General features: G+C 40.8%; 1 protein-coding gene across 4 annotated transcripts; it reads left to right on the top strand.

The window, feature by feature from the left end:
* The first annotated feature begins 26 nt into the window (after positions 1-26).
* On the top strand, positions 27-27,142 carry RAB3GAP1 (RAB3 GTPase activating protein catalytic subunit 1). Of its 4 annotated transcripts, none has more exons than XR_014540951.1 (25): positions 27-128; positions 275-330; positions 2,752-2,827; positions 3,437-3,569; positions 6,759-6,837; positions 7,530-7,649; positions 7,963-8,128; positions 9,387-9,486; positions 10,665-10,746; positions 11,812-11,880; positions 13,664-13,737; positions 14,164-14,256; positions 14,772-14,938; positions 15,205-15,303; positions 15,892-16,064; positions 16,878-16,932; positions 17,716-18,069; positions 18,463-18,600; positions 20,126-20,353; positions 21,217-21,300; positions 21,399-21,502; positions 21,593-21,708; positions 22,934-23,036; positions 24,815-24,835; positions 26,184-27,142. XR_014540951.1 is itself a non-coding variant. In XM_083582167.1 (25 exons), the coding sequence occupies exons 1-25, from the start codon at positions 111-113 to the stop codon at positions 26,424-26,426; spliced, it is 2,964 nt and encodes a 987-aa protein (XP_083438293.1). In that variant the 5' UTR covers positions 27-110; the 3' UTR covers positions 26,427-27,142. The 4 variants fall into 4 exon arrangements, 2 of the variants coding, with proteins under 2 accessions (XP_083438293.1, XP_083438294.1); XM_083582167.1 differs by having other exon boundaries at positions 21,217-21,313; XR_014540950.1 differs by lacking the exon at positions 24,815-24,835.
* The last annotated feature ends 240 nt before the right edge of the window (positions 27,143-27,382 follow it).

Here is a 27,382-nt window from a genome sequence, read left to right as displayed (position 1 = left end):
CGGGAGCCTCGCCTCTGTGCGCGTGCGTGTGTTGTTATTGTGCCTCTTCCTCGCTCCCGTCATCCCTTTCAGGAAGCTGCGCCGTCCTGCAAGCCGGTGGCTGGCTCAAGATGGCGGCCGACAGTGAGGTGAGTCCGCCTTCGGAGCGCCCTCCCCACCCCCCCCGCCGCCTCTAAGCAAAGAGGGGGGTGACGCTCCGCGGGTCGCCCCTCTTCACCCCTCCCCCTCCACACCCGCCCTCCAGCGCCTCACTCGTCTTCTTTCCCCCCCGCAGCCGGAGTCCGAAGTGTTCGAAATCACCGATTTCACCACCGCCTCCGAGTGGGAGAGGTAGGTATCGTTCTTCGCGGCGGGGCCGCCTCCTCCTCCTTCGCGGACCCTCCTTCGCTGCCGCCGCCCCCTTTTTTTTAATGAACTGCCTCCCTTCTTTCTCGAGTAGTCTCTTCCCGTCCCGTTTCCTACTTTGCCCTTTGCAGAGCTGCGTTGGGGTTGTGTGTTTGGCAGTAGAGGAGAAGGGTGTGTGTGTGTGTCTGTCTTGTGTCTTCGCTTCTTGGCTCTCGGATGACCTGGCGACAAGCTGGCTGCAAGGTCCAGCTGCTCTGGGCGAATTTGGGGAGAGGAAGAGGCAGGGGGGAGACTCCCAGTGACAACACCTGGAGGGAGCCCCCCTCTTGTTTTGGGGTGGGGGGACGTCTTAAGAATTGGGGAGAGGGAGAATGCACCTGAAAGGTGGTTGCTGGGTCGATAACCCGCTACCCCATAATAATATTCCATGTTGCCAGAAAGGGCTCTTCTGCAGCCTGTCCCCTGCCCCAGGAATGCTGTCAAATCTGTTCCACAGATGGACTGAAAAACAAGTTTGCCTGGCAATGTGGTTTTATTTTTTTAACCTGCCTTCCTGTCTGCTACTTGTTTCTATGGCAAGTGAGCTCTGCCAGAAAATGGTTCATGCTGGGTGAATGGGTAACTGCATAACTTAAAACCCACCCACGAAAAACCCAAAATATAAAGGGGTTGATGGCATGGTGGTTGATCTCTTAGCAGCTTTTGATCCTCTTGGCCCTGGCCATCTGATCAAGATCATTTGCCTTGGAAGCTGTGTGTTGTGCTGGGTGTGATTGTGCTTCAGTAGATTCCAGGCAGACTTAGCTCAGAGACTTATTAAACCAAAAAGTATTGATGTAGGCAAACCTATATAAGAAAGTTAAATCAAATGGAAACTACCTCCATTGCTAGTAAAATATTCTGAGACGGGGGCGGGCGAGGGTGCATTGACAACCCATGTATTGGGGATGCGGGCCAGAAAGGAAAGGAAGAGGGTACTTGTGACAACTGTCTGGCCAAGGCCCCAACTTTAAAAGAAGTGAGGCTGGGCACATCATTGGAGCAGCCTCCAGTGTGCGCACAGGGCATTTAGGGGTGAAGGTAATCCTGCCCACAGCCCTGAACATAACATACAAATAGATGCAGCAGATCGAATAGCACTAATCTTCCAGCGGCTTAATTACCTCTGTGTGAGAGAGTTTTCTCCTTGATGTGTGGAGCTTGATTAATTCTAAGCATCTATGTGGATTTGGATTCTAAGCACCTAGGTTTCTGTTAGCTTGGGAACAGCCATGCTCACCCTGATGTATTGTCTGCATTAGGGAAAGATATGTAAGAGTGCCTTCTTTTATTGTTGAACTCTCAGCAGCTTTTGATACTGTTGGCCCTGATATTCTTCAAGATTCTGTGTTGGAAGCTGAGGTTTGTGCTTTAGGATTCTAGGCAGGTAGTGTAAGGAGACTGTTGTTTCTCTTCATGGGAATTATCCTCTGAGGTTCTCCAGATTTCAGTATTGCTTTCTATGCTGGGTGCAGTTGGCTTGAGGTTTGGAGAGTGGTTCCATTAATGTTTCTGATGACACTTGGCTCCATTTCTCCTTTTCATCAGATGAAAGTGGAGCTTTGACCTCGCATAACAAAAGCCATGAATGTGTAATGGACTTTACAAAGGTGAATAAACTGAAGTTTATTCCAGACAGACAAAATGATAGTCAAGCAGTCTGATCAGGAAATGTCTGCAAGCACTTTCAGCTGGTTTAGAATTTGCTTATGGGTTTTAGCTGTCATCAACTTAAAACATTTCTTAAGATTTTTTTCATTGGCAGCGAGTCTGTTTCCTTGTTCAATTCAAGATGCTGGCCTTTACTTTTTTAAAACCCTAAACGGCCTCTTGGGAGCACCTTCCTCTATTTGTTCAAAAAGTGTTTTCATTATCAATGTATTGTAGAGTAGCTCCTGCATTTTGTTAGGGGTTGGGCTAGAATATCTCCAAAGGCTCTTCCAGCTCTAAAATGATCTACCTTGGGAACTGCTGTATACTAAATAATAATAATAATAATATATATATATTTAGAGATATATATAGATATAAAATATGCTAGTGAATGTGCTGGTGATGCTCTACTAAAATTGATTTGTGTCTGTATGTATATATGTGTGAGAGGGAGAGAGAGAGAGATGTTCTCCTGAATATGTTGTTTTACAGCACAATCCTATAATGTCTACTCGGAAGTAAGTCCTATTAAATTCATTGTACTGTACTTACTTGCAGGTAAGTAGATATAAGATTGTAGCCTAAAGCTACCACTGTTAAATTGTGCTAATAATCAGCCATGAAAAGTTTTAAGGCCCTTATGTTTTAATATTCATTTTTATGGCTATGAGTTATAGCATGATGTTAGTTCTATATCATAACTTTCCTTGTTAGATTTATTTCCAGAGTTGAGGAAGTTTTGAATGACTGGAAACTTATTGGCATTTCTTCAGGCAAAGTTTTGGAAAAGGTAAGATTGCCTTTTGTACTGTTTGGTGAAAATATAAACCATTAGTCCCATTCTATGACATCTTTATTTAGAAGCTTAACAATTTTGGCAGAATTCCTCCAGCAGTTTACAAACTTATAAAATCAAAATACAATAAAGTACAAATAAAGATCAGGATACACTAAATATAAACCTCCTACTTAAACCACCAAGTCAGCAGCTAAGTGGGATAATACTTGCAAACATCTAAATATCCTGTGTAAAAAGCTCAGTTTATAGGATACATTTGAAGCATCCAGACTAGAGGATTGGTGCTACAACAGAAAAGGCTTGTTTCTGAAAGAGGCTTCTGGATGACCTTCTGCTGGTTGCAGTGTTTCCAGCAGAGGCTCCTTTGATTATCATAAAAGTTAATTTGGCCTATAAAAGGTGGTCTGCTAGGTATCCTGGTCTCAAGTTATTCAGGGATTTATATATGAGTAAAACCTTACAGAATTCCTTTATATGAAACTTATTTAAAACACTTTCTATTTGTAATAGTGGAATTGCATTCAGAGATGTGTAGTAACGTTATATTGCAAATAATTTTGCTCATACATAACTAATGTTTCTGCCCTATTTGATATTCAGGGTGTATATACCACTGAAACATGGGAGGAGAAATCCGATGAGATTGCTTTTGCTGATTTCCGATTCTCAGTGACCCATCATTATCTTGTGCAAGACTCCAGTGACAAGGATGCAAAAGAGGAACAAGTAGAAGGTAGTTACGTTTTCCATCACCCAAATATTTTTGAGTCTTTACTATATTATTTTGTGGCATTATATTATATTGTGTTGTTACTGAATGTTGTTGTTGGCATACATCTCTCTTTCTTGAGAGAGAGAGAGAGAGAGAGAGGGATAATGGAGTGTACCTCCAGGGGTGAAAACAAATTGATGTGTTAGCAGCATCAAAGTGACCTCCCCCAAGACGCAAGCCTGGGTACTGTGTATGGAGGTCCTGGGCTGCACAGATGACAGAACCCTACTCTTGGCCTCACTGATGTGGTCCAAAGGAAAGCAGAGCAATATGTTTGGCTTCTTCACTGCAGGAATTGCCAGGAGGAGGTGTACGAGGTGCCATCCAATCGTCTTAGCGACTCTTCTCTAGTTTTGTGTAGGGTTTACTTAGCCTTTTCTTCTCCCGAAGAGAGCCTGCCAGGCAGCAGAGGTTTTGGTTCAGAGTTTTGCTTCTCCTAGACGGGCTACCTTCCTAGGTTGACGAGCCCCATCTGCCTCTTTTTATTACTAATCTATAAATATTGTGATGAATAATGCGTTATTGAATTGGTCACTTTTTCGTTAGAACATGTAGAATATCAGTGGTCTAATTTTCACTATTTTTAAAAGTTGATATAATAGGATAATGCAATTTGAATTTGGGCATATAATCCTCCTTTCCAGTTGGTTGAGAGAGATTAAAAGATCTTACCTTCTATGAATACTGCTTCTAATAAAGAGCAGAATATTTTATGAAAAAAAGGAAGCTTTCTGAAATCACTTTTTTAAAAAAACAAATGTTCATTGGAGGAAACAATTCAAATACCCTAGGGCAGGGGTTGGCAAACTAGGGTCCGCGGGCCGGATAAGGCCCGAGGGGCTCTTTAATCCGGCGTGAGGACCCTGCCCTAGGACCTTGCCACCCGCTCGGCCTGTCCCCGCGCTAAACTGGCGAGGCGACTGACTTCTGTGATGGGCGCACGGGCGGCTTTGGATTGGCTCCAGGAAGCTCCCGCAGCCAATCTGAAGCTGCGGACACCTCTGGACAGGCAGTGACGCTGGCCAATCCGAAGCCTTGCCGCCCGTGTGCTGGGGAAACCCGGCTCGGCTTCGGATTGGCTCCAGGAAGCTCCCACAGCCAATCTGAAGCCGCGGACACCTCTGGGCGGGCGACGACACTGGCCAATCTGAAGCTGCGCTGGGCTTCCTCAGCACACGGGCGGCAAGGCTTCGGATTGGCCAGCATCGCGGCCATAGACAGAGAGGCTGGCGGGTGCTTCGCAGGGCTTCAGCCAGAGCTTGGTGTGCCTGCTGGCCCCACGCCTGGCGCCTGGGAAAGCTCTCCCAGAAACGAGAGGTGCCGCTGCCGGCTCCTAACTGCCACCGGAGGAGGTAGGAAAGCAGGGGGAGGGAGTGGGGGAGAGAGAGAAGCCCCCTGCTGGTGTGTGTGTGTGCGCGCGTGCGTGGTCTAGCCCACCAGAAGATTTGAGGAACAGTGAGCTGGGCTGCTGGTAGAAGTTTGCTGACCCCTGCTGTAGGGAATGATGCTAAATGTTACTTTAAATACTGACTGGTTCCTGTTGTTCAAGTCTCACAGGTGTGATAAAACAATATTCCACTTAAGTAATATTACTTGTGTACTTTGTAACACATTCATGATAACATATGTATATTTAGGAGTTTGTCTCAGTGACACTTTTGAGTACCGTATTTTTCGCACCATAGGGCGCACCGGACCATAGGGCGCACCCAGTTTTTTTGGGGGGAAATAAAGGGGAAAAATTATTTCCCCCCCAGGCGCGGGGCTGGGGCGGGGGAAGCTCGAGCTTCCCCCGACCCCAGCCCCCAAACAGGCAGCTCTCTGCAAGCCGTGGGAGCGCTCCCACTGCTTGCGGAGAGGTCCGCGAAGCCTGGGCGCGCTGATCTCAGCACGCGCAGGCTTCGGCATGCTGGCAACTCTCTGCAAGCAGCGGGACCGCTCCCGCTGTTTGCGGAGAGGTCCGCGAAGCCTGGGCGCGCTGATCTCAGCGCGCGCAGGCTTCGGCATGCTGGCAACTCTCTGCAAGCAGCGGGACCGCTCCCGCTGTTTGCGGAGAGGTCCGCGAAGCCTGGGCGCGCTGATCTCAGCGCGCGCAGGCTTCGGCATGCTGGCAACTCTCCGCAAGCAGCGGGACCGCTCCCGCTGTTTGCGGAGAGGTCCGCGAAGCCTGGGCGCGCTGATCTCAGCGCGCGCAGGCTTCGGCTTGCTGGCAACTCTCCGCAAGCAGCGGGAGCGCTCCCGCTGTTTGCGGAGAGGTCCGCGAAGCCTGGGCGCGCTGATCTCAGCGCGCGCAGGCTTCGGCATGCTGGCAACTCTCCGCAAGCAGCGGGAGCGCTCCCGCTGTTTGCGGAGAGGTCCGCGAAGCCTGGGCGCTCTGATCTCAGCGCGCGCAGGCTTCGGCATGCTGGCAACTCTCCGCAAGCAGCGGGACCGCTCCCGCTGTTTGCGGAGAGGTCCGCGAAGCCTGGGCGCGCTGATCTCAGCGCGCGCAGGCTTCGGCATGCTGGCAACTCTCCGCAAGCAGCGGGAGCGCTCCCGCTGTTTGCGGAGAGGTCCGCGAAGCCTGGGCGCGCTGATCTCAGCGCGCGCAGGCTTCGGCTTGCTGGCAACTCTCCGCAAGCAGCGGGAGCGCTCCCGCTGTTTGCGGAGAGGTCCGCGAAGCCTGGATGCGCTGAGTTCAGCGCGCGCAGGCTTCGGCATGCAGGCAAGTCTCCGCAAGCAGCGGGAGCCCAGCGCTGGGCTCCCGCTGCTTGCAGAGAGGTGTGCGAAGCCTGGAGAGCGTGAGGGGTCGGTGCGCACCGACCTCTCTCACTCTCCAGGCTTCAGCGAAAGCCTGCATTCGCACCATAGGACGCACACACATTTCCCCTTCATTTTTGGAGGGGAAAAAGTGCGTCCTATGGTGCGAAAAATACGGTAAATATGGATTGAATCGGACTGTTCAGTTTTTCTATTCTTATCGCATATGGTAGCTTTAATAATGTATCTGGTAATTTTATTCTTGTTTTTATTATTTACTTCTGTGGCTTGGATCCAGACTGGCTATATCTTCTCTTTGATGAAATAATTAAATTGATTACCATATTTGATGCGTAGATGTTTAGTTTGTATTATGACTGAACTCTTTCATTATTCTGAATGGCTTTACAGATATTATTCCAGTTGCTATGCAAGACCTTCTGTGCATGAACAATGATTTTCCTCCCAGAGCTCATTGTCTAGTGAGATGGTATGTCTGCTATTTTAAAGCATTACATTACATATAGCTACATTATAGTCACAGCATATAAAATTTATGATGTACTGACTAGTACACAGAATAGTGATATGTGAACAAGCCTGGGTGAACCTCAAACTCTTTGCATCCCTGTGGTGTGACCTTGACAAGGAAGCTTTCGCTTTTATTTTTAAGTAAATACAGTTTAGTGTTACACTTGAAATCAAACTGTACTTAGTCTTAACTGTAGTTTAATTAAACAAGCTGACTTCAAACCATAGTTTATGAAGCTTGGACTTTTCAGTTAACCACAGTTTAGGGTTCAGTCATAACTGTAGTTGCAAAACTGGAAGCAAACGATTCCAATTTAGTCCTTGCAGCTGTGTTGGAGGAGAAGTGTGGGGAAAAGTGAGAGTAGTGCTCATTCAAGTTTATTCACATAATTCTAAAGCTTAGCTTAGTATTATGTCTGAACAAGGTTGGTGCTTCTGACATATGCTCAGTGTTTATTATTCACTAAACTACATCAAACTTCAATCTTAGTTTGCTTCAACCATATTTTTAGTGAATATAAACTAAGCAGTTTGAGAGAGATTAGATGTTGCACACTTGAATAACATTGAAAGACATATATGTGCATTTTATTATAGGCTTTAATATTTGTAATCTGTAATTAACTGAAAGCATCATTGTTTTTATTCTAGGTATGGATTGCGTGAATTTGTAGTCATTGCACCAGCAGCAAATAATGATGCCGTTCTTAGTGAATCTAAATGTAACCTCCTTCTTAGTTCAATTTCTATTGCATTGGGGAACACAGGCTGGTAAGTAAGGGTCCACATCATGCACATTCATCTCATGCACATAGCATGAAACCACGGATTGCATGTGAACTGAGCAAATGTGTACATTCCACAGAATAGACTGTTACATAGTCTTTGTGTGTTTAAGACTTTGTGTTGTTTGATATGGCTATACGTTCTAAAATAATAAATCTCAAGCACAGTTTGGGCTGTTTGCTAAAAGCTAAGGATGAATTGATACTTGCCATGGTGAATAGTAAAGGCTAACAGCTCTGTGTTTCCTAGGCTCTAGACGACTTAAAACACTTTTGTAGCTCTTCTGAATATTTTGCAGCCAGGTGCCAGTATTTGTACAAATTCATCACAAATGGCGAAGAATGTATGTCGGAGAGTGTCAAGGTCCTGGAGTTAGAACAGATTTTGAAATGGTTCATCTTCGCAAAGTCCCTAATCAGTATACTCACTTATCAGGATTATTGGACATCTTCAAATCTAAGATTGTAAGTATAGTTTGTGTGGGTGCATGTACGCATTTGCACGTGCCAAGAATTATTTTCTTCAGAAAAGTGGGCAAATTCTGAAAATTCTGCCTCTGTACCTATATGTTGTTCAGATTAAAACATCTGCTTATGACAGATTAATGGATACTTGGCAGGTACAGCCACAGGAAAAAGCTTTGGTTTGTATTATATCATATGAACACAGTATAGCCTTTAGGTTTTTGAAAAGAATTACTGTGGATAAGACTTCATGGGAAATGTCTGCCAATCAATCCATTTTAATCAGGAAGACTTGGACTCTGTTCTTATTTTGATATAAGACTTTTCCTTCAATGAGTAACAGTGCCATTGAAAACTAATGGAGTCATCTCCATTAGTAAATGCTATTGGTACTTATCTTAATCAGTTTTTATTCTGTCTCATTATGTCCGTGAAATATGAAATATTTCAGTGCTTTTTTGTAGTGTATTTAAAGTTATGCTCTTTCTATATGACAAATGTGTAAAACAATTAATATGGGATTCAGATTTGCATTGTCATCCATGCAATAATTCCCACATGGTATGTTGACTTGCATGTGTGAATGGGCCATTGCATATTTAACACCAAAGAGAGGACTTTCACATCACCAGGTATCATTTGATGTCATATCATAGGACACTGTTCAACAAAGTCAGTTCACATACTCAGTAACCTGTCCTCAAGTGGACATAAGTACATGGGTGAACCAGTCTTTATCAGCTGTTACTTTTGATTTTCAGACACTTTAGCCCATGCTCCTAGGGAGCACAGAGGGATATTTGCATGAGCAGTGCATCTTTCCTTTTCTGAACAGCAGTCAACCCTCTTCATAATTGCAAGCTACATCTGGAACTCAGGTGAACTTCAGAAGTAGGTTGCTATGAAGCACAGAGAAGTGACTATAATATTTGTGTGTCCATATTACTGCTGCTAGCAATATTTCTGAAGCCAAAACTTGTTGAGTTTCCGAATACATTCAGCAGATCAGCAGTCATGTACATTTATTATATCTGACCCATTTTAATAGTAAACCATTTAGTTTGAGCTTGGGGGTATTTTGGAAGGATAGTGATGAATGATCCTCCCACCAGATAAAATGGTGGGATGTAAATTCCTAATAACATTGAAAATCTATCTCTCATAGAAACTTTCTGACACATTGCTTAGATTAAAGCAGATGTCTAGATATATCTGCTTTGGTCCTCACTTTTTGTATTTCTTTACATATGTCTCCTAGGGCTGCCCTTTAACCCCATTACCTCCAATCAATATAAGTATTAGACTTACGTACGTACTTCAGGACTGGCAGCAATATTTCTGGCCTCAACAACCACCAGGTATGATGCTTCCTTGTGCATATTACAGTTATGTTCTATAGAATTTATTACGGAAAGTGGCTGAGATCCACAGAACCCTGGAACTATGGACTTTTTTCTTTGACAGCAGTGACGTGTTACCTTTCCTTCCCTGCCCTTTTGCTGTGTGGCAAACCGTTTTTGAAATGGAGGAGAATTTTAAATAGTTTCAGATATAGCATGCCAACTGTCCACAGACAAAAAGGTTTTATAAAATTCTTCTGCAAATCATGACAAATGTCTTTTTTTATTCCCAAGAAATGTATGTGATATACTATAGGACAGTGTAGACACGTATTACACTTGTTGCCGTTCTTTATTATCCTTACAATCCAAGTTTGTTTCTTTTTTCAATCTTCTTCTTTGGCGATCACTCGTAGCCGAGTAAGATTGTCTTCCATAAACATGGTTTTAACAATGAGTCCGTAAGTGACTGTGGAGGCCAATTCTGGACCCACATGTCCTTCCACAGTGGGGACATTGGTTCCCGGGTGGGAGTTGATCATGGTGTGGATTTGCCAAGCGTGCCTTCCTCTTAGCATGTTTCTCCCTTGCATTCTAAGTTCGAGTGTCTTCAAAGTGCATGACACTTTTGGTTTTTTCGGTAAAGCTTAGCCCTCTCATTGACGGTGAATAAATAACTAGAAATGTTTGCCATTCAGTATGTAATTTATGACCTGCCAGTCCTTGGACATCTTGGTTCGAAATTGGTGTTTAAGGTTTCACAAGCTTGTATCCCTTTTTAACAGTATTGACTATCAACATCTTTGCCAAGTGTAAAAATGAAACTCAAAACTCCATTACATAAAAAAATAGTTTCTGTGGAAATTGTATATGGCAGAAAAAATTGTACCCATTTTACTTGGATCTTGGATGAGCTCCAACAAAGCATGAACAAGCATCCACTTGTTCAACAGGGTTTCTCCTTCCTCTCCATTCCTCCTGTGGTCCCATTGTGTGCCCCTCAATTCTGATCTGGATTGTTAAGGGAACCTCAGGATAATAATTTGTAGATGCATATGGGGACTGGAAAAGAGAGAAGAGAACTGATAATCACTGGAAATCTGTGGCAAAGTTGGGTGTACATATTAGATGTCACCCAGTGCATAATTTTGTTACTTAATTCTGATGTAATGATCAAACATGTTTTCTGTCAATAGATATAGATGCTTTGGTTGGAGGTGAAGTTGGAGGCCTCGAATTTGGAAAGTTACCATTTGGTGCCTGTGAGGATCCCATCAGGTAAGACCTGGTATAATCAAATATTCAGTTTGTAAAGTTAAATGGAATTGATCTTGTTGTGATGGGCAGCTAAATCTGCAACAGTTTACTCAAAAGAAATGTTGCTTATGTAATCTGACATGATATAGGTAAAGGTAAAGGGACCCCTGAACATTAGGTCCAGTCGTGACTGACTCTGGGGTTGCGGCTCTCATCTCGCTTTATTGGCCGAGGGAGCCAGCTCCGGGTCATGTGGCCAGCATGACTAAGCCGCTTCTGGCGAACCAGAGCAGTGCACGGAAACGCCGTTTACTTTCCCGCTGGAGCGGTAGCATAATGCTATTGACAAAAGCTCTTCAAATGTAATTGCTATCCATGAGCTAAAGTGTTTGCTTTATGGACTTTCCTAATTTTCAAGGCTATTTCTTCGAATAAACATTCTATTTGCATGCAAATAGACAGTGAGAAAGCACACAGATACAGTATATGTTGTGGACAGGTGTGACGTTATGCAGTAATGACCAGGAAAAGATTGGATCTCACCTGTATATTTTAAAAAAAGGTGAAAAAGACATATGTGCTATTCATAATGGACATAAGTGTATTAAACTAAAACTTGTGTGCAAAATGGCCAGATTCACATATAACATTAAGCTGTGGTTAATGTTAATCGTAGTTAAACTTGTGGCATCTGATGGATTATTGTGTACATCTTGGTTTATTATGTGTACTTCCACATTATAAGAAACACAAGCCAGGAAGAACTGCTCTTTCAGCTCTGTAACTTCTGGGTACTGATAGCTTCCTAACTGTAACTAAGGGGGATGTTCCAGTTCATACAGAATGCTAAGCTATGGCTAACATTAACTGAGGGTTGTCAATTACAAGCTCTAGTTAAAGAGTGATTTTTAACCATTTTTAAACCATAGTTAAGCCGCTGGACTGGATTTGTACAACTCTAAGCCATACTTCAATAAACCACGGTTTAGAGTTAGGTTCAACCCAAGCCAATGCGTTGTGACTGTAGTCTATGGTTGTGTGGTGGTTTCCGAATTCTGTCTCCAAGTGTGCCACTTTTACTTTCAGTGAACTTCATTTAGCAACTACATGGCCTCATCTAACAGAGGGTATAATTGTGGACAACGATGTTTATTCGTAAGTATATTTTTGACTTCATTTTCTTTTTGTAATCAAAACATCTGAGCTTCATTTTTCAGAACACTACATAATCTAGAATTCTGGTCTAGTTGAGAAATACTTAAATATCGGTTTAGCAAACATGGTAGCTATTGTAGTAGTATGAAAGTCAATTTTGCTCGTTATTATTATTACTACTATTATTATTGCTACAATTATTTTCTAATTTTCTCATAAGCTTGATACAGCTACTACTTAAGAGGCAATTTAAGAAAGAAAGAAGCTGCTGTTATGACCATTATTCTTTTTATTACATTTATATCCCAGCTTTACTCCCAAGAGCTCAAGATTGGTATACACACCTCCTATCATGTTTTATTCTCACAAAAATCCTGTGAGGTAGGCTTGGCTGAGAGGTGGTGACTGGCCCAAGGTCACCCAGTGAGCTCCATGACTGAGTGGAGATTTGAATCTTGCTCTCTCAGGACCTAGTCTGACACCCTAACCATGACACTGCACTGTCTACGCAACAAAGTTCTAACATTTTTATTTTAATTCCAACACTTTTCATACCATCTTGCTGTTAGAATGGTTGAGTCAAACTATTTTAATTGGACGCATGTGATTTTTAAAATTCGTGTTATTTCTATTTATCTGTGATGTATTTTCTTCCTCCTGCATTTGTGGTTATTTTTGCTATTCTAATGACTGGAGCACTCAAGGACAATTGTGTCAGTTTCATGTTAGGACTTGGATCTACAGTATGATTTACTTACACGATTGCTGTATGGTGAGAGAGCTATCAGGAAGACACTCATAAAACCCATTGAAAGCCCAGATGTATAAGAAGGCCACTACACAATAAAGTTAGATATGAGGAATAATAATAATAATAATAATAATAATAATAAATAATTTATTTGTACCCCGCCCATCTGGCTGGGTTTCCCCAGCCACTCTGGGCGGCTTCCACAAAGACCAAAAATACACTAAAATGTAATACATTAAAAACTTCCCTGAACAGGGCTGCCTTAAGATGTCTTCTGAATGTCAGGTAGGAACTATTGAGTCATGCTGGCAGCCTTATGTAAAAAGGCTTTATGTAAAAAGGCACAGAATGGTCTTGGAAAAATCAGTCATAGATGGAGATGGAGAAGCCGTCAGTTTTAAATGGATGTATACATTGAATATGGCAGCTCCAGCCCAATTGAGCCTTGCCTGCATTAAACCATCTGTGCTTTTGGGCACCTGCTTTGGTGCAAGCCATTCATGCATTGTCAGGTTTGTTTGTTTCTTAAAGCGTGACTAATTATATGCAAAAAGCACATATTACATACACAATGCATACATGTTATGTGTATAATACTTTAAAAAGATTCAAACACCATCTGCAGCATGATTTTTAAAGTATTAATACATGATTTCATACCGTTATAGGAATTGCTGTATGCATTGTTTACTTTGGGGCAATATGCTGTGTGTAATAGTCTGCAAGAATAGTGCATAATTGTCAGTGTTTTTAGTGGAGCTGATAAAAAACCTGTTTGTTTCACATCATGATCGAGATGGGAATTAGAAAAAAATCTGTATGGAAAAATTCAAAATTGAGATTTACAGAAAAATCCATTTGTAATCATAGATGATGAAAATAACAAAATTAGGCAAAGTAAGTGATTGACAAGTGTGTTAAAGATATTCTATAATAATTGACATGCAAATTCTGAGGTTGCTTTCTTCAATGCTATTTATGATTGGATGAGTGAAGAAATAAAAACATTCCTGTTCTGTTTTGTTTTTTAAGAGACTTGGATCCTGTTCAAGCACCTCAGTGGTCTGTGAGGGTCAGAAAAGCTGATAACCCACAGTGTTTGTTAAGTAAGCAATCCAGAGCTTATCTTTTTCTATTATTCTTTAAAATTACTTCAGGAAGATAGGAATTGATTTTGACTAAGTTCTTGTAGAAATATATTTTTCTTGATTGTAAATTCACTTAAATCGTCAGTGTTGAGTTTGCATATGGGAGCTCTGCTTAGGCATGAAATTCATTGTCTCTAGGCATCAAAACACTAGTAAGTTCAGGCAAGGTTGCTGCATTATGTGCCTTCAGGCTTGCTTGGGAGATCAGTGCTTATATGCAGTGACAATGCTATGTAAAAAATAAAAGGTTTTTCTCATTCCTTCCTTGCTAAAATTACATATATTTAGACTGTATTAGACTCTGCTTTAGGTATGTGATTTGGGGAAAACCCTAATATTCAGAAATCTGACTGCATAAATAATTTTTAAAATTTCCTTTTGTAGGTGATTTTGTCACTGAATTTTTCAAACTGTGTCGTCGGAAAGAATCGACCGATGAGATTCTTGGAAGATCAGCATTTGAAGAGGAGGGAAAAGGTAAAAAGTCAAGTTAATTTTCTTTGCCTTTGTGCCTATGAAAGCAGCTGTAGTTTTATCTGAAGCAGGAGGGTCTTGATAGAACTAATGGTAGCATCTCATGTGAGGGGCTGGGTTGAAAATACGTCAGTGTTAAAAAAAAAAAAAAAGCCCTTTCCTCAGAGCTCTTTATTTATAAGCCTCCTCTTCCTCCTCCATCATTGTCTATTTTAAGCCTCTGTGTCAAAGGTACCAGCATAAATGGTTTATAAGGTTTAAGCCCTCATCTTGTCTCCCCCTTCCCTCTGCAGCATGCTCAGTTTCTTTGCAGCAGCATGTTTGAGGATACATAGCCTTGGTTACATAAAAAATCCAGCATGGCCTAGTTCTGGATTCGGCAGCAGGTGGCACACTCGTATTTAGCAAAGTAGTTTTGCTGTTTCATACTGAAAGAGAAGGATATTGATGATGATGATGTAAATGCAAATAAAGACAAATAAATTGATAATTGTAACTGTGGCCTTGATATTTTGTAGATGCTGACATAAGCCATGCATTGTCAAAGCTCACAGAACCAGCACCTGTCCCAATCCATAAACTGTCTGTGACAAATATGGTTCACACAGCAAAGAAAAAGATTCGCAAACACAGAGGTGTAGATGAATCACCATTAAATAATGACGTCCTCAACACTATTCTTTTGGTAAGTAAACTAGCTGTGCTGTTGCATTTAATGATGATGCTTTATAATATTTAAATTCGCATTCTCCTGCGGCCAAGAGTGTCTTTGCCCAGTGTCAGTGCACACTGCAGGGGTACAAATAATTTTATAAAGTTCTTGCTTGCCTCTGTAGAGGAGTAAATGGTATCTAGGATATATGATAAAGAGTTATTGCAGAACTTAATAGCTATGGGAAATGGCAAAGACAACATATTTGAAAACTGACAGCATGTACTTTCCCCCTCAAGTACTTATTCCCTGATGCTGCTGACAAATCAGCAGATGGATCTGAAGCCAGAACTAGTCCTTCGGCAGGATGCCTCCCACCCGCAGACAATGAAGACTATGTAAGTTCAAATTGCTTACATGACTAATATTTACCAAATCTAAATATATATAAAAATAAAAAATTGTCCAGTAGCACCTTAGAGACCAACTAAGTTGGTTCTTGGTATAAGCTTTCGTGTGCATGCACATGAAAGCTTATACCCAGAACCAACTTAGTTGGTCTCTAAGGTGCTACTGGACAATTTTTTTATATATTTCGACTGCGTCAGACCAGCATGGCTACCTACCTGAATCTATCTACCAAATCTGAATGGCTTTTAATAAAAGGAAAACGCAACCTAAAGGTCTGCTTGGGGGCTTTTGTTATCTGTCCATTTTAGTTATAAAAGGATGAGTTTTCATATACAAACCTTTATTTATTAGCTTTGTTTCTAACTATATTTTAGAGACTGGAGTTGTGTATATCCTGTTTTTTAAAGACATTATTAACATTTTCTGAAGGGCAACACAGTTATCAAATAAGTAAGATGAATTCTGCAGGTATTATAAATTAAGGAAACTTACATAATTTGCTTATTTTTTAAATAACACAAAATATTTTTTCATGCTTTTTTGTCTTTGTTTGCCCTGCTTCTTCCTGTGTATAGAACATCTACATCCAATTCAAATCTGCTCCTTCAGACAGCTTAACTTACAAACTGGCCCTTTGTCTTTGTATGATCAACTTCTACCATGGTGGTGTCAAAGGAGTTGCACATCTCTGGCAGGAGTTTGTCTTGGAAATGCGCTACAGATGGGAGAACAACTTCTTTATCCCAGGGTGAATTATATTCGTATTTATTAGCATCATTTAGCTGCAGTTTAATTAATACAGGCTGTAATTTAGAACTTCCACTGTCAGGATGAGAGAGCCAGATTTTCCTGGCATCTCAGAGGCATTCTTGTTTACAGCCAGTTAACTTGATTGTGTAAAATATAGTGGGGAACTATTTACATTTTTGTTGGTTCTTCTTCCATGTAGCTCAGAATTAAATTCTAGATTAACCCTATGAGGGAGGTCAGTCTGATTAATTGTGATGGATCCTTCTCATTTCATTTACTTAATTTTAAAAAAGTTGAATATTTTGTAATTACTTATTTTTGGTTTTTATTTGTATTATAGCTTTTGAGATTTAAAAGTTTATTTTTTAAAAAAATAACTGATGGATCCAAGTGCATCTAGGTTGCAATTCATCATAAGGGGCAGGTGCTTGATAAAAGTGTAATAATAATAATTATATATATATGCCAGTGCTACCCATCTGACTGGGTTGCCCCAGCCACTCTGGGCTGCTTCCAGCAAATTATAAAATTACAGTAAAACACCACACATTAAAAACTTCCCTTTACAGCCTTCAGATGTCTTTTAAAAGTCAAATACAGTAGTTGTTTGTTTCCCTGAATTCTTGTGTGTATTTGCAAGCAGGTCTTAAAGCAGATATGCTTGATTGTGGCCCAAGGCCCTCATTAAAATCTGCTATACCTTGGTGCTGCTCCTTCTGAAAACTACATTTTTTACTGTACATCTTGCTGCAAGTACTAGTTTACAACATGGTTTTTATGTAATAATAATACAGATGTAACTTCATATTAGGTTAACGAGTGGTGCTCCAGATCTGAGATGTTGTTTACTACACCAGAAACTCCAGGTAATTATTGCAAAATAAGTTATCTATCAGTCTAGGATACAAGATAATGATCTTTAATGCTTTACAAAATATAAAATAGGATCTGGTACTTTTTTATTGTTGCAGAAATTGTTAAGAATTGTAAAATGTATCCTGCCATTACCATATTAGTTGGGTAGCATATCAGATTGTTACAGAAATAATCAGCGAGTTGAGTTTTATTCATTGTTAGTCATGCTCAAGAGTAAGTAAAGGGATCCCTGACTGCTAGGTCAGGTCGTGGACGACTCTGGGGTTGCGGCGCTCATCTCGCTTTATTGGCCAGCATGACTAAGCCGCTTTTGGCGAACCAGAGCAGCGCACAGAAACGCCGTTTACCTTCCCGCCAGAGTGGTACCTATTTATCTACTTGCACTTTGACGTGCTTTCAAACTGCTGGGTTGGCAGGAGCAGGGACCGAGCAACGGGAGCTCACCCCGACGCGGGGATTCGAACTGCCGACCTTCTGATCGGCAAGCCCTAGGCTCTGTGGTTTAACCCACAGTGCCACCTGCGTCCCATGCTCAAGAGTAGGACCACTTTAATAATGGACAATACTAACTTGGGTTAATGAATTTCAGTGGGTCTGCTCTGAGTATGTGGGTGATGACATGTGAACAGAAGTGTCTTCGTGCTGTGCAAGCGCAGGTGTCAATCTTGGCTGTTCTTACATAAGTTGCGTTACACAGCTTAATGGAAATATTGCCACTGTGGAAGAGTGTGCATATCTGTCATAATAAGTTTTCAATGTGCTTTCATTTCCAGATGTTAAATTGTTGTATTGAAAGAAAGAAAGCAAGGGATGAGGGGAAAAAAGGAAATAATTCTGATCGCTCTTCTGGAGACATTGGAAAATCAAGTGACTTGGTGGGTAAAGACTATTTAAAAGAGGGTGATAAGGAAAAAGGAGAAGTAGGAAAGTCTTGGGACTCCTGGAGTGACAGTGAAGAAGAATTTTTTGAATGCCTAAGTGATACAGAGGAACTTAAAGGAAATGGACAAGAAGGTGGGAAGAAAGGGGCTGCAAAAGAAGCATTAAAGCCAGAAGGTCGTTTACATCAGCATGGCAACTTGACTTTGCTTCATCCTGGAGACCCCCTCTATGTTCCAGTAACACAGGTTAGACCTGGAATTATTTCTGGTTTTCTGATTTCTGTTAACTTGTTTCACTTGTCATACCTGTTAGAGGTAGCTACACATAGGAAGAAATCTGGCACCACTACGTTGATTTTGTTTCTCCTGCATAGTGGTGACAAGTTTCGCCTGCAAAAGTAAGGTGACTTTTAAAGCCAGACCATTGGTACATCTAGGTTGGAGTAGTCCTGCCTCCATCTTTTTTCTCCTTCAAACCCTGGTTTGATCTTGGTTTGTGGTCATATTAAAGCGTTTCCTAAATTGGACTGTGAAAAAGAGCTCCTTGAATAGATAAAGCCACAAGGATTGTTGTTCTGTTGATACCAAGCCTGAATGGAATTCCCCGTGTAAGAAATGTCTGTTCTTTGTACTTTTCAGGAACCAGCTCCTATGACTGAGGATCTTCTGGAAGAACAGTCTGAAGTATTGGCTAAACTGGGAACATCAGCAGAAGGGGCTCATCTTCGTGCACGCATGCAGAGCGCCTGTTTGCTTTCTGATATGGAATCTTTCAAGGTGGATGCATGATTCTGTATTCCATGGGACCGTCTTAGTGATGAATATACTAGTGTAAACACTCCAGTCAGTCGGAAAGGGCACAATTACAGGGTTTCCCCCCAGTAACCTCTTTAACCATTGCTTTCCTTCCATTTTACTTGGTTGTTCTTTGTCTAACTATCACCTTCACTGTAGTTTAAAATGTTCATTTCTATATTGCTCTAATTTGCCTAGTGTTTGTCTCTGATGATGCACTCATTTTGACTCAGTGTCAATCATTTGAGGGAAAATCAGCTGATGTTTTTGTTTTGAAATAGAAATAGTTGGTCAGATACTTTATACCTTCTGGAATTACTCTTTTCAAAGCAAGAATTGGGACAGAATTGTGATTTCCCCCTAAACCACAAAAGCCTATTTATTCAAGCTGAGGACAGCTTAGTCTTATTGAAGTCAATCCATTGTACATATTAACTTGCTTTGAAGCTCACAGCTTTGGAATTTTATTACATATCATGGTGAATAAGACTACTACATTGAGCTTTCTGAGGTATTTAAATGTGTGCTTTCATTGTTTTTGTTTTACTTTTGTGATCTCTCTGAAATTGTATTCTATAGCTTTAAGAGCTAGGTGTATAATAACATAAGTATTCTGCCTAGGCTTGCTTTTCAAACATAAGCATACAGTTCTGTTCTATAAGAGGTTACCCATTATAAACTCTGTCCATGTTGTTTTTTTCCAAATTATTTGTATGGATTGCTTTATAATCTCTTTGTGAGCTACTGAATTAATGAGGGAGGAAAAGGTGTGAAACATATCTTAATATTAGAAGCTTCCAAATTCCTCATATATGACCAGGGCATTACACCTTAGGGCAGCTTCTCACCTATCTTTTATATTAAAGCACCCCAATTTCCTAGATGCGGTACAATTTAAAATAGGCTAGAGAAATCAGGTTGCAAAAAAGGTATCATGGTAGGTGGAATTCTAAATAGAATGATGGTTGGTATAAAAGTGTTGTAAATAAATGTTGGTTCACCAATGCAAATTATTCCTTTTTCTTCCAGACTATTCAAAGGTAGGGGCAGGTTCCTTCCTATCACATTTCTGTCTATTTTAAAGAAGAAAGAACAATGCATTTTGTTCTTGGGTATTTTTACCTGAGTTTTAGTTTGTAGGGCCACTTAAGGTATTAAGTATAATTACATTCTGTATTCACAGTGTAAAAATTAGAGTGGGATTAGCTACTAAGCCACCAGAGATAACATTTCCCCTCTCATTGCAAAAGTCAAACAGAAGTGGATCTTGTGAAGCTGCTCTGGGAATTCTGAATAATAAAAATTCACGTCTGACTTTTATGACAAGTTGGCAACTTTAATTTTAGGATGTGTATATGTATCTTTTAAAAAATGCAAGTATTGAAATGTAGTAGTGTAGGTGCCCCTAAGTCACTTGTGCTTCTCTCACCTGATATACAGCTTGGAAAGTATGTGGGAAAAAATAAAATGTTCTGGTTTTGCTTTCTCCACCCACACTGCATCCTAGGCTGCCAACCCTGGTTGTTGTCTGGAGGATTTTGTGAGATGGTATTCACCTCGGGATTACATTGAAGAGGAAATTGTGGATGAAAAGGGGGATGTAGTCATCAGGGGTGAACTGAGTGCTCGAATGAAGATTCCAAGTAATATGTGGGTTGAAGCGTGGGAGACGGCAAAGCCGATTCCGGCAAGAAGGCAGAGACGGCTTTTTGATGACACTCGTGAGGCAGAGAAGGTAAGAGGACTTGCGACAGGCTGCACAGACACTGCCCATTTCCATGGGAACTTTGTGTCTTGGCTGTCCTGAATCTCTCCAACTGACTATGCAGGTCACATTTAAGGTTGGACCGAATAATGCAGTTTCCTTCTGGAATTATAATTCCCTGGAATGACGGTTATTTTGTTTGTGGAAACATGTAGACAAAATCAGCAAAGGCACTTGAAGTAACTTAGGTAGCACTTAGGTATTGTAAGCGCTTTGGGAATGAAGCCTCTCATAGTTTTTACTTAGCAGTAATTGTGGTAGAGCTCCCTTTCAGCTGTCTGCATGCTGCCCTTTATCAGTTCCAAACGCTTTCCCTTTTTCCTTCCAGCATTCACCACTTTGTTCCCCAACACCTGTCTCATCCAAAAATTGCACCTGACCAGTCGAAAGCACCTCTCCATAGCCTCACTTATTGGGATGTTCTCTTTGTAGCTTCCAAAAGCTGTTTGTTAATGCATTAAATACATAGCTGTGGAGTTTTGTTTCTGCTGTTGTGCTTTAAACAGTCATTGCTTTTGTTGAGTTCAGTCATGTTCAGATCATCTGAATTCTCCTATGATAAACACAGAACTTGTAGTTCCCCAAAGAACAAATGTTTCTCTAGTCTAAAGTACCAGAGGAAAGTCTTTGGAAATGTTTCCCCAGAATTTATGGGCATTTTTATGAAGGCCATGAAGTATTAACGTAGAAGATTTATTTTAGTACCCTAGTTGCCATAATATGTGTACTTTAAAATACTGGAGAGATGGTGAGATTCATTGTGCAGAATCAAGATGATCAGATATGAATGAGAACATTATTGGCGTGATGTAATCCTTTTACCATACCTTCAGGTGCTGCACTATTTAGCAGGTCAGAAACCAGCAGATCTTGCAAGGCATCTTCTGCCTTGTGTCATCCATGCAGCTGTACTCAAGGTAAAGGAAGAAGGTAAATAACACTTGTTAAAAAAATGCAGTGTACTTTGTGTGAAGGTGGAACTATTATTACAATATACTTCTTGTTTTAACAACAGAATCGGTGGAAGATATTTCTTCAGTAAAGAAGATAATTAAGCAGATAATCACCCACTCTAGTAAAGTCCTCCGGTTTCCAAACCCAGAAGACAAAAAATTAGAAGTAAGGGGTTTACTTAACTAAGTTTGAGAAGAAATGTCTTTAAAAGTAAGGCATATAACAAAAAAGGAAAATACTTTCTCTCTTACACAGGAAATTATTAGTCAGATTTTGAATGTGGAAGCCACTATTGCCCGGGCAAGGTCACTGAAAGCCAAATTTGGGGTAGAGAAATGTGAACAGGAAGATGAACGCAAAGATCTAGAAAAGTGAGTAATCTTGAATTCTTTGTTTCATAGGCATGTGCAAGTCATGTTTCATAATAACTCCCTCTTCTTGCTTTGTTTGTTACCTCAAAGCGCAAGGCCATTCCAGGCTTATCTGCTGCATTTTTCATGCATTCTGGTATTTGGATAGTATAAGCATGGCAAGTTTATTTACACCTGTGTATCTATATTTTGGAAGAAGGAAACATGCCACCCAGAGCAGCCGCCAACATAAATGATTATTCTTATAAGGTCAGTCTGGTTTCAAGTTAAGAGTGTTCTCTGAAGAGCAGAAACCATGGCTAATGTTTTGCTGACGTAACTATTAATCATGGGGAAGGATGGCAGCAAGAATGTGTGGGTGGGAGAGCAGGGACTTCGCAGGTAGTTCTTGGTCCCGGGGTGATTGGCACATTTGACACTGCAGCGTCAAGTGTGTTCATATCCCCTTAAACACCGTATTTTATTTCCTTGTAATACTTTTTATCAAGTTTAATGTTACATGTTAGACAAATCGTACAAGAGAAACAACTTTACTAAAATAAAGGCAAAACAAAAGCTATGTTTACTTTTTCTATGCCACTATTCAGGGGAAAGTTAGTCTAGAAAGCATTTACGTACAAATAATAAAAAATGGGGAAGGGTTAAGCTGGAGACCAGTCGTGTTGTGGTATAGTATCCAAATTGTCTGTTGTGTTTTGGGTGGCAGAATTTGACCACTTTGCTGCAACACATGAGCTGGTAAGATGGTACCATGTATTATCAAAGCTACATTTTAATTTTACTCCTCTTAATAGTCTATTATGCACTGTTAGTTTCTCTGCCACTGCCTTGGTCCTCTCCCCTTGAAACGTTCTGCAGTATGGGCAATATTAAGTATTTATGGATAACATTATGCATGGTAATGGAAAATAGATAAAAGATCAAAACCTTGGTCCATCGGGATGATTTCCAGAACTATGGCAGAAATCTCAACACAGAGTATATTTGGTTTGAATAACTCATTCTATTGCCAGTCATCCAGAGCAGGAAAATTAATACATGCAGTGTACATCCATGTATAAACTGGCCTTAAGCTAGATACATGGAATGTGAGCTCAGTTCCTTCCTACCACTCAGCTGTGGTACCAACATTGAAACTATTTTTAAAATATGGTTGCTTCTTTAAAAACGGAAAAAACTAGTTTATTTTGCTGACTTTTTCCTTTCCTTTCTCTTTCACTCCCAGATTTGTGAATTCTTTCCTGGAACAGCCAGAAGTCTCAGTCATTGGTGCTGGAAGAGGACATGCTGGTACTATAATTCACAAGCTTTTTGTGAATTCACAGCGGGTAAGATTGACTTTTTAACATCTCTAACGTAGGCCATGTAAGATTACTCTCAGTTCAAAATGCCAGGCTTTGAAAGTGCCTCCGTGTATAAGAATACTATGGCTATATTAAATATTCAGCTAAATGTAAAATGGGCAATACTTAACAAAGCACAGATTATAGATCAGTGTGTTCCTTCCAGGGTGGTAGTTCTGTGAAACAATTGTGGGCGTTTTGTTGTGCATTAATGTACGTAAGGTCCGTTTGTACTAATGCACATTGATTGATTGAATGAAGTAGTAGTTTTTAGGTTGCCAGAACAAAATGAACTTTTCATTTCATAACAGCTACCAGTAAGTGTTTTCCAGGTCTAATTTTTCATTGTGTGATATAATAGCAGCTTCTGGAATGCTGTAATGTATGTTTATATTTCAGTCCTTTGCTATTGATTACTGGTGTGGTCTCAGGGAGGACTTGGGTAGGCAGAAGACTTTAGGGAGCTACTGAAGGGCCTAGGAGAAGATTGGAAGTGGAATAGGAGCAAGAGAAGGCCTGAAAGGAGAGAGGTTGGTTGCACATGGTCATGAGCTGCAAATGTGAGAGAAGTTGAAGTTTACAGAATGTTTTGAAACAACCAAATAATTTGTGGCCGCAGAGAACTAGTTGGCGTATTTAAGGAACTTGTACTCTACTCTGAACCCAAAGAAGCCCTTGCTTGGGCAGACAGCACACCTGCAACTCCATTGGGGTGCACTTGCTCATTCCGCTAGCCTACCTCCAGCCCTGCATGCTGTTTTGGAGAGTTCCTCCACCTTCAAGGGAATGGCTTTGTAGGAACACAGAAGTCTGTAGCGAGAAGGGTCTATTGCATGTATAAACCTCTGTATTTCCTGTGACAGGAGAAATATGAGGAAGCACTTGCACATGGGAAATTGCTCACAGTAGATGAAATATAGCAAGTGAGAAGATAAGAACTTAAGGAAGAATATGATTGGAGTAGGAAGCATGCAGACTTTCTCTGTTGGTGAAAAAAACCCATGCAACTCTGCATTCATAATGAAAACATGATGAAGTTTTCACTTAATTACACAAGGTTGCGTCCCATGCTGTTTAGTGTAGGGGCTGCCGTGGGTAGGATTGGGAAAGCTCCTTGCTGAAGTGATCTTCTGCTTGTTCTTTTAGAACACGAATATCAGTAAAAATAATGCTTGCTAATAATTCATTTCTGCAAGGTCATTAACTGGTAAAACTTAATCCCAGTAGTATTTCATTTTAACCAATGGATGGACTGATTCCCCCCCCCCCCTAAGCTTTAAAATGCATGATAAAAATAAGGCAAGTTTAGTGATTCACATCCCTGCATGTATTCTGATGCACAAAAGCTCCTGCAGCTGTAGGCTGCCCTGTTCATTGTAATGGCAGCATTAAACATCCATTTCAGATGAATATAAGTGGGTAGTGACTGCCTCTGTTGAAATGAATGAACTCCTTTTGTCTATCAGTTGCTAGATTAGGACATGTATGGAAAGTTGCATCTGCTGAATGGGTAAAAATGAGATTGATTAGACTGGAATATTGTTTAAATTTACCATATTATCTGTACCAGTTCTGCATCAGTGTGTTCTATGTTTGTTTCGTGTTCCGAGTGTTTATCACAGTAGCTCTCTTGACTACAACATATACCTGGAGGGCACTCTGCCTTTTAAAGCAGACAATTCTGAAACCTCTCTTGACCCCATGTGAGTCATCTCTGACTTGCCTTTCTTTATCTTTTATCACTGGTTCTCTTCCTTATCCAGCTGACTGAATCTTCTGAGGAGGTAACTAGATCTTTCCCTAATTTTCTAGTCATCTGCCTAACCTCATGTAGGTGCATAGAAACGAATGCTCTAGCAGCATAGTGCAGTTGCTTGATTTGCCTCCTACTGATCACTTGCATAGTCAAACCATTAAAATAGCTTCATCTTACCAACTTCAAACAAGATTTTCTGAAGCCAGAAGTTTTGAAACCAGGTTGTGAAGTAACTTGTGATTGAAAAACTGGAGCTTTAAGTGGATGTCTAACTGGAAGGTATTTGAAGTCTAAAGGCCTCAGAGCCATGCCTTGTTTGGTAATCTAGTTGTTGCCTATGGCTTCTTCAGATGTGCATGTGTTTTGGCTGGCAAGGACTAAGCATCATAAACTGTTGCAGGAACATTTGTCCACTTTTATTGCAGAGAGCAGTTTAGTTTTTGCTGCTTTAATACTTTCTCTTGCTTTATTAATACTTCCTCATAAAATGCTCGCATGAACAGATTTATGCTTCTCAGTTATGAAGCAGCTGTAAACTAACTCTACCCACTTAGCAGGAAAGTCATATTTTTTACCTTAGAGATGCTTTATGAAAGAAATTTAACTCATTTAGTAACCAATTACTTCCTTGGTGCTAAGAAAGACAGGCCATTTGTGACCTACAATAGTTTTCATCCTGTTTGAGTGGCAGGACTCCCTGAAACAGGGAGTTGTCATAGCGCAGTGCTGTGCTAGTATAAGGTCCCAGGCACAGTTATGTCCTTTATCAAACTAAGGTAGCAGGGCTAAAAAGGATCACTGCAAGATGGGCGAATTAGATGGTCATGTCATGTGAAAATACATCAAGCCCTGATTAACACTGGTTTCCTTAGATACAGACCCAAACACTGTAGAATTCATAGCAAAGCTCTTTAGTCTAATTTTAATCATAATTTGCTGGAACCTCAACATTACATTGTTTTGAATTTTAACTAACAAATGTCATGTTTTCTGTTTTGGAGACCAGTCTGAAGCAGTTCAAGGTCCACTTCATGAACCTGACTGAGAGTGTTCTGTGGTGTTGTCAATTGTGTGGCCCCCAAGGCTGTGTATTTAATACTTCTTTACTGGCATTAGTCGTGTTGTAGAAGCACAAACTTAAAAACCTACATTTCTTCACTTTAGAAATCCACTGCAAATGGTGCTTTCATTGTCACACTCATTCATTCTTCTCTTACATATCCGTCTGTGCCTGCATATTGCAACTTCTTCAAAGCCAAGACTCACTATCTGTTTATGTAGTCCTTATTTTTGAATTATCCTGCTGTTCTTTGGTTTTAAAAATGATTATGGAGCTAACAAAACACATCAACAGTAAGGCTTCTGTATTTTTTTAGGTTGCCACAATGATGCCCCTTGACGAAGAACTTAAGAGGTCTGGCTCTTTGGATGAGAAACGTTTCAGTTCCGGAATAGCTGGAGACTTCCCCCTGCCTGCAGGGCGTGAGGTTATTTTGCGCACAACTGTCCCACGGCCTGCCCCTTACTCCAAACCTCTGCCTCAGCGCATGTATAGTGTTCTCACAAAAGAGGACTTCCGACTAGCTGGTGCCTTTTCATCTGATACAACATTCTTCTGATGTCACTGTGTAGCCTGCCGACAATGCATCTCTGCCGGTGGTTCAAATGGTCATTCCATGTCCAGTACTCTAGAGCTGAGGATAATCCTTTCATAAATTTAGTAATCAGTAATAAAATACTCACAGACTAGTCACTGAGGAGCAATGCTTAATGCCAAACAACTGTCTCATAAGATGTAGGTAGAACTTTAGAGTAAACTTTTATTTGGGAAAACTCCATCTGCATATATGTGTTAAAGGGCTTCGGAGGGATGCTGGGAATGGGATTGTTGGGGAGCAATCCATTCCTGTTTACAGTGATAATGAAAATATCAGAACTCTGCAAATATGGTGATACTTGTAGAATTCTGCAGCCTCGTGTGAAAGTTTACTTTGCTCATCTAGACCAACCTGACCATCAAATGTGTAATGCCACCATCAGTGGGTTATAAACTTTGTTTAAAGCTGTATGTAGTCTACACATAATAAAATGCAACTCACTAGTGGGTCTAAATTGCTGTGTATATATTACTAAAGAACAGATGGACCAAAAATTTAAACTACCATCCATCAAAAGTGTGATTAAAAAGTGGAAATTTACTATAGTGAATATACCAGCAGCATTTTTGCCACAGGATGAATTGTACTCAAACCCTCTGTACCACTGGCTTTCAACTCTTAGAATCATGCTGTTTGTTTATATACTGTTAGAAAAAGTAAAGGGTTATTTTAATGCATTGGACCTATGTGTTCTGTTCTTGTAAAGGAATGCTAAATGTTAAGGTTTGAGGCCATGCCACTGTTTTACGACCATTAATTCATTTTTTTATACAAGACTACAATCCTAGCCTCACTTACCTGGCAGAAATCTCATTGAATTCAATAGGACTTAATTCTGAATAGACACAGTTAGGATTGTGCTGTCAAGATAAGCAGCTGAGCAAAGCAGCAGATTACAAGGACAAACCTCATGGTGC

This window comes from Podarcis filfolensis (genome assembly GCF_964270895.1).
Source record: "Podarcis filfolensis genome assembly, chromosome: 1".
In the NCBI taxonomy this organism is placed as follows: domain Eukaryota; kingdom Metazoa; phylum Chordata; class Lepidosauria; order Squamata; family Lacertidae; genus Podarcis; species Podarcis filfolensis.
Note: the sequence above shows the minus strand (reverse complement) of the source record. Positions and strands in the feature narration are given on the sequence as shown.